Below are 14,179 nucleotides of genomic sequence, written 5' to 3'. Positions count from 1 at the left end.
TTCTTTAAAATTCTAATTAAATGAATGTATTGGAGCTTTTTGGTGGCATGCTCATATTTGATATAATTCACAAACAATGTAGGATTTTTACTCAACCGACATGTTTGTTTTTGCAGGCGTAGATCAAAGGCGGATTTTACGGTGTGGGGGTTGGGCTTGTGGCAGAAAAGTGTAATTGCATGTAATCGACTTTCCTATGTATGATTTTAAAATTAAGAATTTTCCAGTAAAATATTGTCTCTAAAAGCTATAAAGCAATAAAACAAACAACAAAAATGAATGAAATGAACAAAAGAAAATTCATAATGGGTCAAAATTATTTTTCGAACAGATCATGTGACTATTGTAATGATATGAGCTAATCGTATCTGCATGTTCGATTAGTAATGTCTGCTTGTCACAGCACACAGAAGTCAGAGATACGCAGCGAGCTCAAGACGGCTGATAAAAAGCCTGCCAGTGGACAGTTAATGGTGATGATGCCTCTCTTCTGTTCTGTAACTAAAGATCTGTCAGTCAACTCTTTCAGTAAATTGTCTTATTCAAGAAATCCACAAAGTAACACAACTAGCACCTTGGACGGTCATTTGCTTTGCTTAGCCAAAACCACCTGTGGAATGAAAAGCCAAGATGGATATACATAATTTTTTCAAACCTAAGCTTTCAAAGCGACAACAACTACTGAGCAAGAACCAAAGATTGAAAATGTAGAACATGAAAAGCCAGAGAACGCCGTCAAAATGGTGAGCGGAGTATCAATTTGCCCCACTAAAGACGCTAATTGTACAACATATTTTGCACCCTTATAATATTTTGCTCCCAAAGCTGTTGTGGCAGTGAATGAGCCCTCTTTTACATTCAATTGGATTCTCAATGTTATCCACAGGTGCTAAATAAACAAGTAACATTGTAAAGATACATGTTCCACATGGATATGGCGTAAATTAATGCTTACCTACACGGCGAAGACGTAAACAGGGATGGAGCGCCGTGCAGTTGTTGTGTGCAGCTGACATGGCAGAGTGTGTCTGAGGAGAACTTTTCTACATGTCCATCCATGATCAAACGTAAGTAAATATTCCTTTATTTAAAGAAAGTTTGTAGTGTTTACTTTGTAACCGCTGTATTCGTGGCCATTTTTAACACAAAGTTGCAATTTCTGATGGGGTGCAAAATTTGACAGAACACCTGTTAACACCGGCAGGCGTACCATATTCAATGGATGACGATCTTGGCGAAAAGTATAGATGTCCTAAGTAGTCTGATTTAGAATTCCCTTCAAAAATGATGGGAAACATAAAATGCTTATTTTCAACTTATTATTATAATTATACTCCGCCTATGGCGTAGATGCGAGAGGAGATTGGATGCTGTCGTTTCCATTTGCACAGTGTGACCGAGAGGTCGTAAGGGTGATCCGGAAACAACGGAACTTTTGAACAATTCAATAAAACCAAGAGCAGGGGTGAAAGTGGGCCAGAATGGTCAGGAACGCAGTTCCGGTATAAGATACAGGGCCAGAATGCAGTTCTGGTATAAGATTCAGGGCCAGAATGCTGTTCCGGTACACGGTGCTTTGATTCCGAAAATATGACGGCAACTGTCAAAACGCTATGTAAAAAAAAAAAAAATGCTAAGCTGCCACACATACATTTCATCTCCTAGAAGAAAACAATCTACCAACATCAGATTTATATACACAAGTGATAACAACAAGCATAATAAGGTGCTTGTGTAGCGTAATCCGTTTCCACCAACATTTACTATTTTTTTATTCCACGAACGGCATGGAAGTTTCCCCAGTTGCTAAAGTTTTCTGAGTCTGATGACGTTGAGTCATGTCAATGTGCGAATACTCGCAGCAAAGCAAAACGCCCGGACACATTTATCCGTTCAATTGGCTGTCATACTGACATGTGATCAGCAGAGATAGTTAGCTCTCACTGGTTCAAATGTGCATGTGTTCTGGAGCAGCAAAACAACATTGAATTGATGCGACAAAAAAGGGCAATGCAACATGAAATGGATCAAATCTTTAAGAGCAACGAAAGACATGAGGAGGCTTACTTATCATATTTAGTTTTATTTGCTCTGATGGGGAGGTTCAGAAAATCTGAGCTGTCAATGTGCACTTTGGACTTGAATTTGTTCATTTATGTGAGGCTATTTATTCATTTCCTTATGATTTATAAAAGGCAATGTTTGCGCAATCTTCAAAATATATTCAATTTCACTCTGCATAATATGTCATTTGTACTTACTTTTCTGAATGTACGTTGCTCATATCTTTGTTATTAAAAAACAACAACCAAAAAGTAAATGTTTACATTAACTTCAACTTTAATATACATCCTATGTTCTTAAGTAGTTAAAATTGAGATTTGGCATTTAGTATGTGAGGAAATGAGGAAAAATGAAAATCAGGAGCTGGAAGTTGGGGTTATTGCTGTTTTTGTTGGAAAAAAAATACAATTTTCAATGAAAATCAGTTTTTGTATGTGTCGTAGAAATAACTGCTAAAACAGTTTTCTTTGCATTTCAGTAGGGTAAGAGGTTTGACCCTCCACCCCCTCAAAAAAAAAAAAAAAAGAAAAATATAAAAAAATAACATTTCTGGCACCATGGCAACCTTCGCGTCGGGGAGTTCCGGCAAGAAATTCTAGCCACTTTCACCACTGACCAAGAGTGATGGAAGACAAATACTGTATTCGTAGTAATTGAAATCTTAAAAAACAAAAACAAAAACAAAAAAAACCCAAGCAATTTATGAAGAAATTATGGAATTTTCCTTTGAAGAAAAAAAAAAAAAAAAAAAAAAAAAAACAGCCGTTAAATGGCGTCCTCCAGTACCAATGCATTCTTGAAATCTGTTGAGATTCCTCCCTGACCGCTGCATTGACTATGGTTACTAAAATTGCAGAGTGTTTACTTTCTCAAGGTCACTGTTTCGCAGTGCTGCCACTTGCTCAAATACATACTTTAAAAATTCCCGTTTTGTCAAAAGTGGTCAACAGATTTCAAGAATACCTTCGTACAGGAGGACTCCTATGAAAGAACGTAATTTTGGAGGGAAAAAAATCCATTTTTAAAAAATTGCATGTTTTAAGGTTTCGATTACTGAGAAAAAATATTTGTCTTCCATCACTCTTGTTTATTTATTAGAGCGCTAAAGTATTTTTGGGGTCATCCTGTACATAGGCGGACATTGCTCTCTACTGGTCAGAACCGGGATTACATTAACGGGAACCACTCACATTTTGCCCTGGTCTTCTACCCGAAACGTAATAAATTCCTATCATATCAGAACCAAGTCCTAACTTACTGAGGTTCTGCGATGTCGGTCGAAGAAGACGACAGTGAACAATAACAGAAAGCAGACCCGTGCGGTCCATAAGGTAAGGTGATCTAATCAAATTCTAGGGACGTCGCAGCACCCAAAAGAGCGTCCAGAAAAATGTTTAAATAAAATTTGATGATAGCAGTATTAAAAAAAATTTTTTTTAAGACAATAAAACAAAAGAAGAGCAATACATATAGTAATAAATCTTTAAATATTAATGAAATTATTTTTCTAATGCGCCTTCTGCCCGTTTCACTGTTTCCTGTGATAGGGTAATTTTACCACAGTCTCTAATCTTCTCCACCCCTCAACCCACAGACCAGCGAGCTACCTGCAGGTTTTATTTTGTAGCGACGTTATGGAGACGACGTCATGAAAAGACAAAAGCTCTCCGAGTCGCATTTTAGAAAGAAGAAGAAAAAGGAGGATTACAGACGTGAAAAAGACAGAGACAGAGGTTTGTTGTGATGAAAAAAAAACTTTTTTCCCCCCTTAAATTGCATTAACACGTATACTTAGTGCAATTGCAAGCTAACGGTTATTTACAAAAAGTTTGTGTGACATACTGCTAAAGCTAAATTAGACTGTATCATTAGCCAGGCCAGGCCTGTTGTTTTCGAAATATTTCAGTATTCAGCCAGCTGTGAATATGTGTCAGTTAAATTTACTCCCTCTCCCATTTTAGAGAAAGTTGTACAAAGTGTATGGGGGACAAAAATTGTGTCTTGCTGATTTTCATGTGATGTGAAGCACTTTACATTGTGTTAAATTGTGCTATTCGAATAAATTTGCGTTGCCTAAAAGTGGCATGGTTAATTAAATAAATACACCATTAATAATTGCATAGTTCTGTGGTATGGAGGACTAAAACTGCCATGGATTTAAATGTAAACATTTGTTATTAAATGTGTCATTAATTCATTAAAATGGCCATTCCTTTCATGTAAAAAAATATTCAATTTCAAATTAACATATATTATTTAATTCTTCATTATTGTATGCAGTGTTGTTAATCTTACTTTAAAAAAGTAATTAATTACTGTTATAAATTACTATTCCCAAAAAGTAATTGCGTAATTCAGCTACTTGAATGTATGAGTAATTAGTTACTTGACAAAGTAACTGGTGTTACCGTTCATATTTTTTTTCATTCCCCCCAAAAAAACATAGTAACCTTTGCTATGTTTGGAAGTCCTTTAATGTTGTAAATCAACTGTTAAAGTTGTTAAAATTGCTTCTGTGATTGCATTAGTTTCCTTCTGTCTACTTTCGACATGTGAAAGTTTTAAAACTGTTTCATCATTTAAAGAAAGATTCAAGTCAAGATTTTGCCGATTTAGGAGTATTTTAGATAAAAAGTTTAGGGCTGTCGAATGATTAAAATTTTTAATCGAGTTAATCACAGCTTAGAAATTAATTAATTGTAATTAATCGCAATTCAAACCATCTCTAAAATATGCCATATTTTTCTGTAAATTATTGTTGGAATGGAAAGATAAGACACAAGACGGACATAAACATTCAAACATACTGTACATAAGTACTGTATTTGTTTATTATAACAATAAATCCACAAGATGGCATGAACATTATTAACATTTATATGTATTTTGCATAGCTGTTTGATTGGGAATGCCAGTTCTCTTTGCATTGAGTGCTTTTTGTGAACACAATGTTTTGAGAGATAGGAATATTATTTTTGTTGTGCTTTCACTAAATGATACTGTAGCGACTTAATTGTTCGGCCCAAATGCATGATGGGAAGTTGGGCAACCATGACTGTCAGTGGTGGCTGCAAATAGTATACAGTATGTTCTGCGTTGTGTTCAATTAGGCGTGTTAAGAAAATGAATGTCTTCTGCTCCACCCAAATGCATGATGGGAAGTTGGGCAAACATGACTGTCAGTAGTGGCTGCCAAAGCTTAAGCCAATAAAAGCCGCGGTCCATGCGTTAATTACATCGAATATTTTAACGTGATAAATTAAACAAATTAATTGCGGCCCATCAACGCAATAAATTTGACAGCCCTAAAAAAGTTACTGCGGTTCGCTAGGAAGGTTCTCTACAACAGAGCCTTTCTGAGAAGTGTACTGCTTTAAGATGGCGGCTGCTTGCTAACGTCGCAAGTCTAACATTTTGAATCTAGTTCGATATACATGTTATCTCTAACGGAGCATCATGTGAGCGTAGTTTGTAGGCTATCGGCTACAGTCAGGTATTATTGGAGCCAACGAGCATCGCATTTGCAACGGCGTCACAACTCCCGTCCCTCCTGCCCACTCCTGCTCTGCTCTCTGGTTTCCGTGAGTCCGTGTCTCTCAGACTTTTCTCGCGTCATTCAAGCAATGTAGTAACGGATAGTAACGCACGCCTTTACATCCTCAGTAACGGTAATGGCGGTGGCAAGATGAGAAAAGTAGTTATTAGTAGGGTTGGGCATCGTTTGAAATTGAACGATTCCTGTTCCAAGTTTCCATTCCGGTTCCGAACGATTCTTGATTCCGATTCTTTTAAGAGGCAAAGTAAAAAAAAAAAAAGGCAGGGTCAAAAAATCTATAGTTTAGAAAATTATTAGTTTATATTAATGTATTAACTTCGATTTTTTACAATCATATGAATTTAAAAGTTATTAGTATGATTATTTATATGAATGTAATTTTTTAAATTTTTTTATTTATTTATTATTATTAATAAAATTAATATGAAATGTATAAATTATATTAACTTCTCACAGGGTTATTTTTAACCTGTATATAAATATCAGTCTTTGAACTCGAATGTGATGAAGTTTCTTTCCACAGAAGTGCACTTTCACAAAGATGTTTATTTTTCAAAAGCTCACGGAGAAAACATTTACTTAAATTCTTTTGCCAAGCATGTACCTTAGCTGGGAGCTACAATGAAGCACTAGTATAGTAATTAATATTATTCTATTGATTATAATTTGATGTACAGTAGATGAGCAAAATAATAAAGTTTTCTTATTTGTAAAACCGATTCTGTTGTGTTTGCAGACACATGAAATGTTTATGTTGTGAAAATGCCAGTTAGGCCAGTGAGTGGCGCTGTAGGAGTGTGTACGTATAATGTGGAGAAGAAGAGATGCGACCGTCTGGCTAGGATGCTTTGTGATGTGATGCTATGTTTTGACTTCATTAAAAAAGTAATAGAATGCTTCATATGGCTGCTTCTTTCTAAATAAGCAACACAACAGACTCCAAAACAAAAATCCTTTTAATACAGTTGATTTTAACAGAGGCGTATACTGCTTTCAGATGGCGGCTGTTTACTACCGCCAGCGAGTATGTCATTTTGGATCTACAGTGGGGCAAATAAGTATCTAGTCTAGAGCTGTCCCGACTAGTCGACATAGTCGACGTCATCGATGACGTAAATCCGTCGACGAGCACAACATCCCGTCGACGGTTAACGAAGGGTTAAAAAATATATGCGTGGAAAGTTCAGAATGTCGGATGCTCTGTATGCAAGCGGGGAAAGCGGCACAAAGCCAAAAAAAGCGCACCAGAGTGTCCAAAAAATTGACTTATTTCAAAGAAACAACGGAGGGTACACTCTTTTGTCCTGTCTCTTCAATGCCAAGCTTGGCTGCACGTCGGCCGTGAATAAACACCTCAAGCGCCGTCACCCAGTTAATTTTTTTTTCTTTTCATTTTTGTACACCAGAGGGTGCTGTCGCCATACTGAATAATAATGTTTCATTGACAATGGGCCTATAAGTGCTATTAGTATTGTCCTTAATGCTAACTGAAAGGTTTATTTCATGTTATGGTTTATTTTATGGTATAGAAAATTATATAAGGTTAAAAGGTCATAAATATATACAGTATATACAGTGATTGCACTCAAGGGAGAGATTGTCAATGATAAGGTAATAAATTAAGGTAAAGGCAATTCATTGATATATAAATAAGGTTTAAAAGGAAAAAGATGAAAAGTTTTTGCTAACTTCTAATTGTGTTGTTTTATTTGTGTGCACCGCAGCTCTTACAGTGTGATTACATCAAGGATGGAATAAAAGTTGTAAACCATCAGCTTAAGAGACCACCTTTTCAATCGGGATGCTACACTAGTTAATTCTATCAGTATTTGAACTCATTGTTTATTTGTGATTTATTATTGTTATTTACGTGTTTATTTGTACTTTAATAAATAATTTAAGTGTTCCAATATGTTTTTTGTGAATTGATAAGCGTCAACAAAAATTTAATTGCTAAATTAGTAAACAACCCCCCCCCCCCCCCAATTTTTTTTTTTAAATTATTAGATTAGTCGACTAATCGTAAAAATAGTCGGCTGACTAATCGGGAGAAAATTAGTCGTTTGGGACAGCCCTAATCTAGTCAACCACTAATTGTACCAGTTCTCTCACTTGAAAATATTAGAGAGGCCTGGAATTGTCAACATGGGTAAACCTCAGCAATGAGAGACAGAATGTGAAAAAAACACCCAGAAAATCACATTGATTGATTTTTAAAGAATTTATTTGCAAATCATGGTGGAAAATAAGTATTTTGTCAATACCAAAAGTTCATCTCAATACTTTTTAATGTACCCTTTGTTGGCAATAACGGAGGCCAAACGTTTTCTGTAACTCTTCACAAGCTTTTTACACACTGTTGCTGGTATTTTGGCCCATTCTTCCATGCAGATCTCCTCTAGAACAGTGATGTTTTGGGGCTGTCGTGGGGCAACACGGACTTTCAACTCCCTCCACAGATTTTCTGTTGGGTTGAGATCTAGTGACTGGCTAGGCCACTCCAGGGCCTTGAAATGCTTCTTACGAAGCCACTCCTTTGTTGCCTTGGCTGTGTGTTTGGGATCATTGTCATGCTGAAAGACCAGGCCACGTCTCATCTTCAATGCCCTTGCTGATGGAAGGAGATTTTCACTCAAAATCTCTCGATACATGGCCCCATTCAGTCTTTCCTTTACACAGATCCGTCGTCCTGGTCCCTTTGCAGAAAAACAGCCCCAAAGCATGATGTTTCCACCCCCATGCTTCACAGTGGGTATGGTGTTCTTCGGATGCAATTCAGTATTCTTTCTCCTCCAAACATAAGAACCTGTGTTTATACCAAAAAGTTCTATTTTGGTTTCATCTGACCATAACACATTCTCCCAGTTCTCTTCTGGATCATCCAAATGCTCTCTAGAGAACTGCAGACGGGCCTGGACGTGTACTTTCTTCAGCAGGGGGACACGTCTGGCAGTGCAGGATTTGAGTCCCTGGCGGCGCATTGTGTTACTGATAGTAGCCTTTATTACTGTGGTCCCAGCTCTCTGTAGGTCATTCACTAGGTCCCCCCTGTAATGATGGGCAGCGGAAAAGCTTCGCGTTTTTATGCAACTTTTAATAACAACGTGGCAGAGGCACTATATCATGCAGCGTGCTCACACTAACAGTCACTTCCTGGTACTCCCCTTATAGGCGGGACCTGTCAATCAACTGGAGATTGACGTATTGCAGTACAGCCTTTCATAAAGCACTTTCCATATAATAATAGCCTATTATATGACATCTCCCCTTTTGAAGAACACAGTGGTATATCAGTCAAATATAACATGTTAACCGGGATATAGCAGAGTTGTATCCAAACACATACAAGCTACATCCAAACAAAATGACACTTCTATTCTAATAGCTTCAACCGTGTATATATCATTTAGGTGTGATTTTTCCCAAAATAAGATGCAATGAAAATTAAACTTTAATCAAGTTAGACATAAATGTTTCTTATAGTGCAATAAGCAATTTCCTTATCTGAAATATTATCAAAAAATGTCACTTAACACAACTTATCAAGTATCAATGCTTCCCGTTCCCTCGCCCAAAACACAATAAAGCTTACAAGTCCAGCTTAACTACTGGCCTACTGACCCGGCCCGACCTGGTCAGCGTCTGATTTGGCGGCCGTATAGGGGAAGAGATCATACCTGGGTCTGGAGGAATAGTCTCTGGTTCAGCAACAGTCTCAGATTGGAAACTCACCCCAGTACCTCCGGTGGATGTGGGTGAGGTGGCCTGGGGAGGTGGCACTGCACGGAGGTGGCGGCGGTTCCTCCGAAGCACAGTCCCCTTCTGTGTGCTGATGAGGTAAGAGCGCAGGGTGTCACACTCTCCGGAGACCACTGCCGGCGTAGTCCAGCCCTTCTCGTGATCGAGCTTGGTGGAGACCCTGTCCCCTGGGTGAAGAACTGGAAGGGGCCTGGCACCGTGACGGCGGTTGTAGTAGAGGGCCTGCAGCTCCTTCTCCGTAGCGTCTTTTTCCCGGACGGTGTCCAGATCTGGCCATTTGGGCTGAAGGTTGGCCTCCAGTGTCGGAAGAGTCGTTTTGATTTTCCGGCCCATGAGAAGCTCTGCAGGGCTCACGCCTGTGGTGGTGGAGGGAGTTGAGCGGAAGCTCATGAGCGCGAGCAGAGGGTCTTTTTGATTTAAGATCCTCTTGGCGGACTGAACCCCTCTCTCTGCATGTCCATTCCCTTGGGCATGGTGCGGGCTTGAGGTCATGTGCTGGAAATCAGTCTTTTGAGAATTCCTGAAATTCCTCACTTGAGAATTGAGGTCCGTTGTCTGATACTACCTCATCTGGACAGCCAAACCGTGCAAACACGGTCTTCAGCTTTAAGATGACCTGTGAAGCAGTGGTTGTTGGTATGTGGAGAATCTCCAAGAAACGGGAGAAGTAGTCAGACACTATGAGGTAGGTGTGTTTGTTATGTTCACAGAGGTCGACAGCGAGTCTCTGCCAGGGTCGTTCAGGTAGAAGTGTTGGAATAAGAGGTTCCTTTCACTGAGTGTGCTTCATCTCGTGGCACTCCTGACATGACTCGACCTTCTGTTTAATTTCAGATGAGACGCCGGGCCACCATACAGACATATTGGCCCGCTCTCTGCACTTTGACAGAACTTGATGTCCGTCGTGTATCCAATTCAGGATGTCTGCCCTTAGAACGTGTGGTATTACCATGCGGGTTCCTCTGGTGACAAACCCGTTATGTTCTGACAGTTCGTTTCTGATGGGGAAGTACTCTCTGACTGCTGCTGGGACATTGCTTTTATAGTCCGGCCACCCTGACCTGATATACTTCAGCACCACTTGTAGGTCACCATCAGCTGCGGTGGCTGCTCGTATAGCCTCCAGTCTACGTGGAGTGGCACTCGACGACGGCGGCTACATAACACTCCACCTCTGAGTGGGTGTCAATCTCCTTTTCCAGGCACGGTAGTGGACTCCGTGAGAGGGTGTCGGCCACTGTCAGAGTTCTTCCCGGGGCGTATTCTGCCGTTGGCTTGAACCTCATTCGTCTCATAAGGAGCCTCTGACATCGTAGCGGAACATTGTCGAGGTCCTTCTTGTTCATGAGCGGCACGAGTGGTTTGTGGTCAGTGATCAATTTGAAGTCATCAAGGCCACACAGATACTTCTCAAATCGCTCACAGGCCCAGACGCTTGCCAGACATTCTTTTTCAATTTGGGCGTATCTAGTCTCGGCCTCAGACAGTCAGCGTGAACTGTACGCCACCGGCAGCCAACACCTGTCATGCAGCTGCAGCAGCACTCCGCCAATGCCATAGCTGCTGGCATCAGCAGAGACGGTAGTAGGTCGGTTCACGTCGTAAAACTTCAGGACTGGAGAGGTCGACAGGATATTTTTCATGCGCTGGAACGCTTCCTGCTGAGCGTGGTCCCACGTCCAGGCTGTCTTGGATTTCAACAGTTCATATAGTGGCTGGGCCACTGTCGACAGGTTGGGAATGTATTTTCCAAGGTAGTTGAACATCCCTAAGACACGCTTTAACTCCTGCACGTTCTGTGGCTGTGGAAGCTCACGGATTGCTGTGACTTTATCCGGGTCAGGCTTGACACCAAACTTGTTGATCACATGACCGAGGAAGCGGATCTGGTTCTGTCGGAACACACACTTCTCTCTGTTCAACTTTAAGCCGGCCGACTCTATCCTCTTCAACACCTTGTCCAGGCGCTGGTCGGGCTGCTCTGGGGTGTCCCCATGGACCAGTATATCATCCATGTAGATGGCCACGCCTTCGAGGCCATTCAGAGTTTCAGCCATTTTCCTTTGGAAAATCTCTGGGGCGCTAGTGATCCCAAAAGGGAGGCGTTTGAAAGCGTACCTCCCAAAAGGTGTTATAAATGTGGTTAGCTTGCTGCTTTCTGGACTTAAGAGAGATCTGCCAAAAGCCTGAAGCTGCATCTAACGACGTGAATACAGTGGCGCCGCTCAGCAGTGATTTCCTCTGCTGTTGGAAGGACGTACCTCTCTCTCCTCACAGCTTCATTTAGCCGCTTTAAGTCCACACATATGCGCACTTTTCCATTGTTCCTCGGGACGGGCACCATCGGCGCACACCAATCCGTAGGCTCGGTCACTGGTTCTATTATGCCGTTCTCTTCCATGCGCTGGATTTCCTCCTTCACTTTTTTCATGAGGGGCAGGGGTACCCTCCGTGCCGTATGCACTGCGTACGGCTGAGCATTCTCTTTCAACAGGATCTTAACTGGTTCTGAGTTCCATGCTCCCCGAACGTGTCGCGAACTTCTTCAATGCGCTTCACCAAGCCCATTGTTGTAGCTGTGTCTCTGCTCAGCAGATTGTTCGCATTCTGGGCACGGATGACGTACACTGGGAAGGAGAAGAGGTTATCTTTGTACTTTGTGGTGGCTCGAAACTTCCCCAGACAGTCCAACTGACCACCAGGGCTGCACAGTGTGACATTAGGATGCTCTAATTTCTTCATGGGGGTCAAACTAGTGAACGTCTCTTCACACATTATGTTTGTGTCAGCACCCCATGTCGATTTTAAATCTGACCAGTGTTTCCCCCACCACTAACTGTACAGTCCACTGTTCATCATTTTTGCTGGATTTTGTGACTGCCTCCAGGAAATATGGCACCTCTGAAACATTATCTGAAACATTTTCTGTCACTTCTCTGACTGATTTAGTGTGACATCTAGACTCCCAGTGACCCACTTTATGACATTTGTTGCATGTTGATTTCAAGGCTGGGCATTTTTCCTGTTCTTTGTGTTTAGGTTTGCCACACCTTCCACATTTTGGTTCTCCTTGCTCTCCACTTGCTCTCATTCTTGGCTTCCACGTGAGTTTTCCTCTGCCTGCTGTTTTCCCCCGTGCTACCTCCTGCACTGCAGTGAATGTCTCCCCCTGCTGGTGGACTTGGAGTGCAACCTCCTCGGACTGACGTACGGTCTGAATAGTTTGGGCTAAAGTAAGATCAGCCATCAGCTGCAACTTGCGTGATAAGTCTTTATCTGAAATGCCCACAACTATGCGGTCACGGATGTGTTCATCTCTATTTACACCGAAGTCACAGTGTTGTGACAGTTCATATAGGGCTCTGATGAACATTTCCGCCTTTTCACCGGGCCGCTGCGCTCTTTGGTGAAAGCAGGCGCGCTCATGTATCATATTCCTCTTAGGATAGAAGTACTCGTCGTATTTTCCTAACACAACATCAAACGCCTTCTTATCGTCCTCGGACAATGTGAAAGATTTAAATATGTTCTCCGCTTAGGGCCCCATGGCATAAATAAGTGAGCTGACCTGGACCTCGCCGTCCTCTTTATTGAGTTTGGTCGCAACGCAGAAGCGTTGGAAGCGCTGCCTCCAATCCGCCCATTCATTCGGTCGGTCAAAGGGAAAACTCTCCGGTGGATGAAACTTGGCCATTTTTCAGAAGGAATGCGTCGTCCAGAACTTCTGACACCATGTAATGATGGGCAGCAGACAAGCTTCGCGTTTTTATGCAACTTTTAATAACAACGTGGCAGAGGCAGTATATCATGCAGCGTGCTCACACTAACAGTCACTTCCTGGTACTCCCCTTATAGGCGGGACCTGTCAATCAACTGGAGAATGACGTATTGCAGTACAGCCTTTCATAAAGCACTTTCCATATAATAATAGCCTATTATATGACACCCCCGTGTGGTTCTGGGATTTTTGCTCACCGTTCTTGTTTTCATTTTGACGCCATGTGGTGAGATCTTGCATGGAGCCCCAGATCGAGGGAGATTATCAGTGGTCTTGTATGTCTTCCATTTTCTAATAATTGCTCCCACAGTTGATTTCTTTACACCAAGCGTTTTACCTATTGCAGATTCAGTCTTCCCAGCCTGGTGCAGGTCTACAGTTTTGTCTCTGGTGCCCTTCGACAGCTCTTTGGTCTTGGCCATAGTGGAGTTTGGAGTGTGACTGACTGAGATTGTGGACATGTGTCTTTTATACAGATAATGAGTTAAAACAGGTGCCATTAATACAGGTAACGAGTGGAGCCTCGTTAGACCTTGTTAGAAGAAGTTAGACCTCTTTGACAGCAAGAAATCTTGCTTGTTAGTTGGTGACCAAATACTTATTTTCCACTCTAATTTGGAAATAAATTCTTTAAAAATCAAACAATGTTATTTCCTTCTTTTTTCACATTCTGTCTCTCATGGTTTAGGTTTACTCATGTTGACAATTACAGGCCTCTCTAATCTTTTCAAGTAGAAGAACTTGCAAAATTGGTGGTTGACTAAATACTTATTTGCCCCACTGTATTTCTCTTTATATTTTCTAAAGCCCCTGAGTCTATCATTTTTTTGCTTCTAGTTCTATATACATGATATCAACTATAGCCTGACGTAATAGTACGACTTATTCTCGTACTATTTTACATCCATCCATCATATACTGCTTAATCCGGGGTCGGATCGCGGGAACAGCAGAAGACAGACGTAATGTATTGTTTTACTTACCTGGTTCTGACGGCGCAGCGTGTCAACTACGTAGCACTC

The 14,179-nt window shown here is 41.1% G+C and overlaps 1 protein-coding gene across 1 annotated transcript in view; it reads left to right on the top strand.

Moving 5' to 3' along the window:
- Positions 1 to 3,707: 3,707 nt before the first annotated feature.
- Positions 3,708 to 14,179, top strand: part of LOC130920228 (nucleosome-remodeling factor subunit BPTF-like) — a 100,451-nt gene continuing 89,979 nt past the window's right edge. The window contains exon 1 of the mRNA XM_057843275.1: positions 3,708 to 3,797. Coding sequence (XP_057699258.1) covers positions 3,713 to 3,797 — 85 coding nt within the window. The 5' untranslated portion in view covers positions 3,708 to 3,712. The remainder of the gene's footprint in view (positions 3,798 to 14,179) is intronic.

This window comes from Corythoichthys intestinalis, chromosome 8, assembly GCF_030265065.1.
Source record: "Corythoichthys intestinalis isolate RoL2023-P3 chromosome 8, ASM3026506v1, whole genome shotgun sequence".
NCBI lineage: Eukaryota > Metazoa > Chordata > Actinopteri > Syngnathiformes > Syngnathidae > Corythoichthys > Corythoichthys intestinalis.
This window is presented reverse-complemented; position numbering and strand designations above follow the sequence as displayed.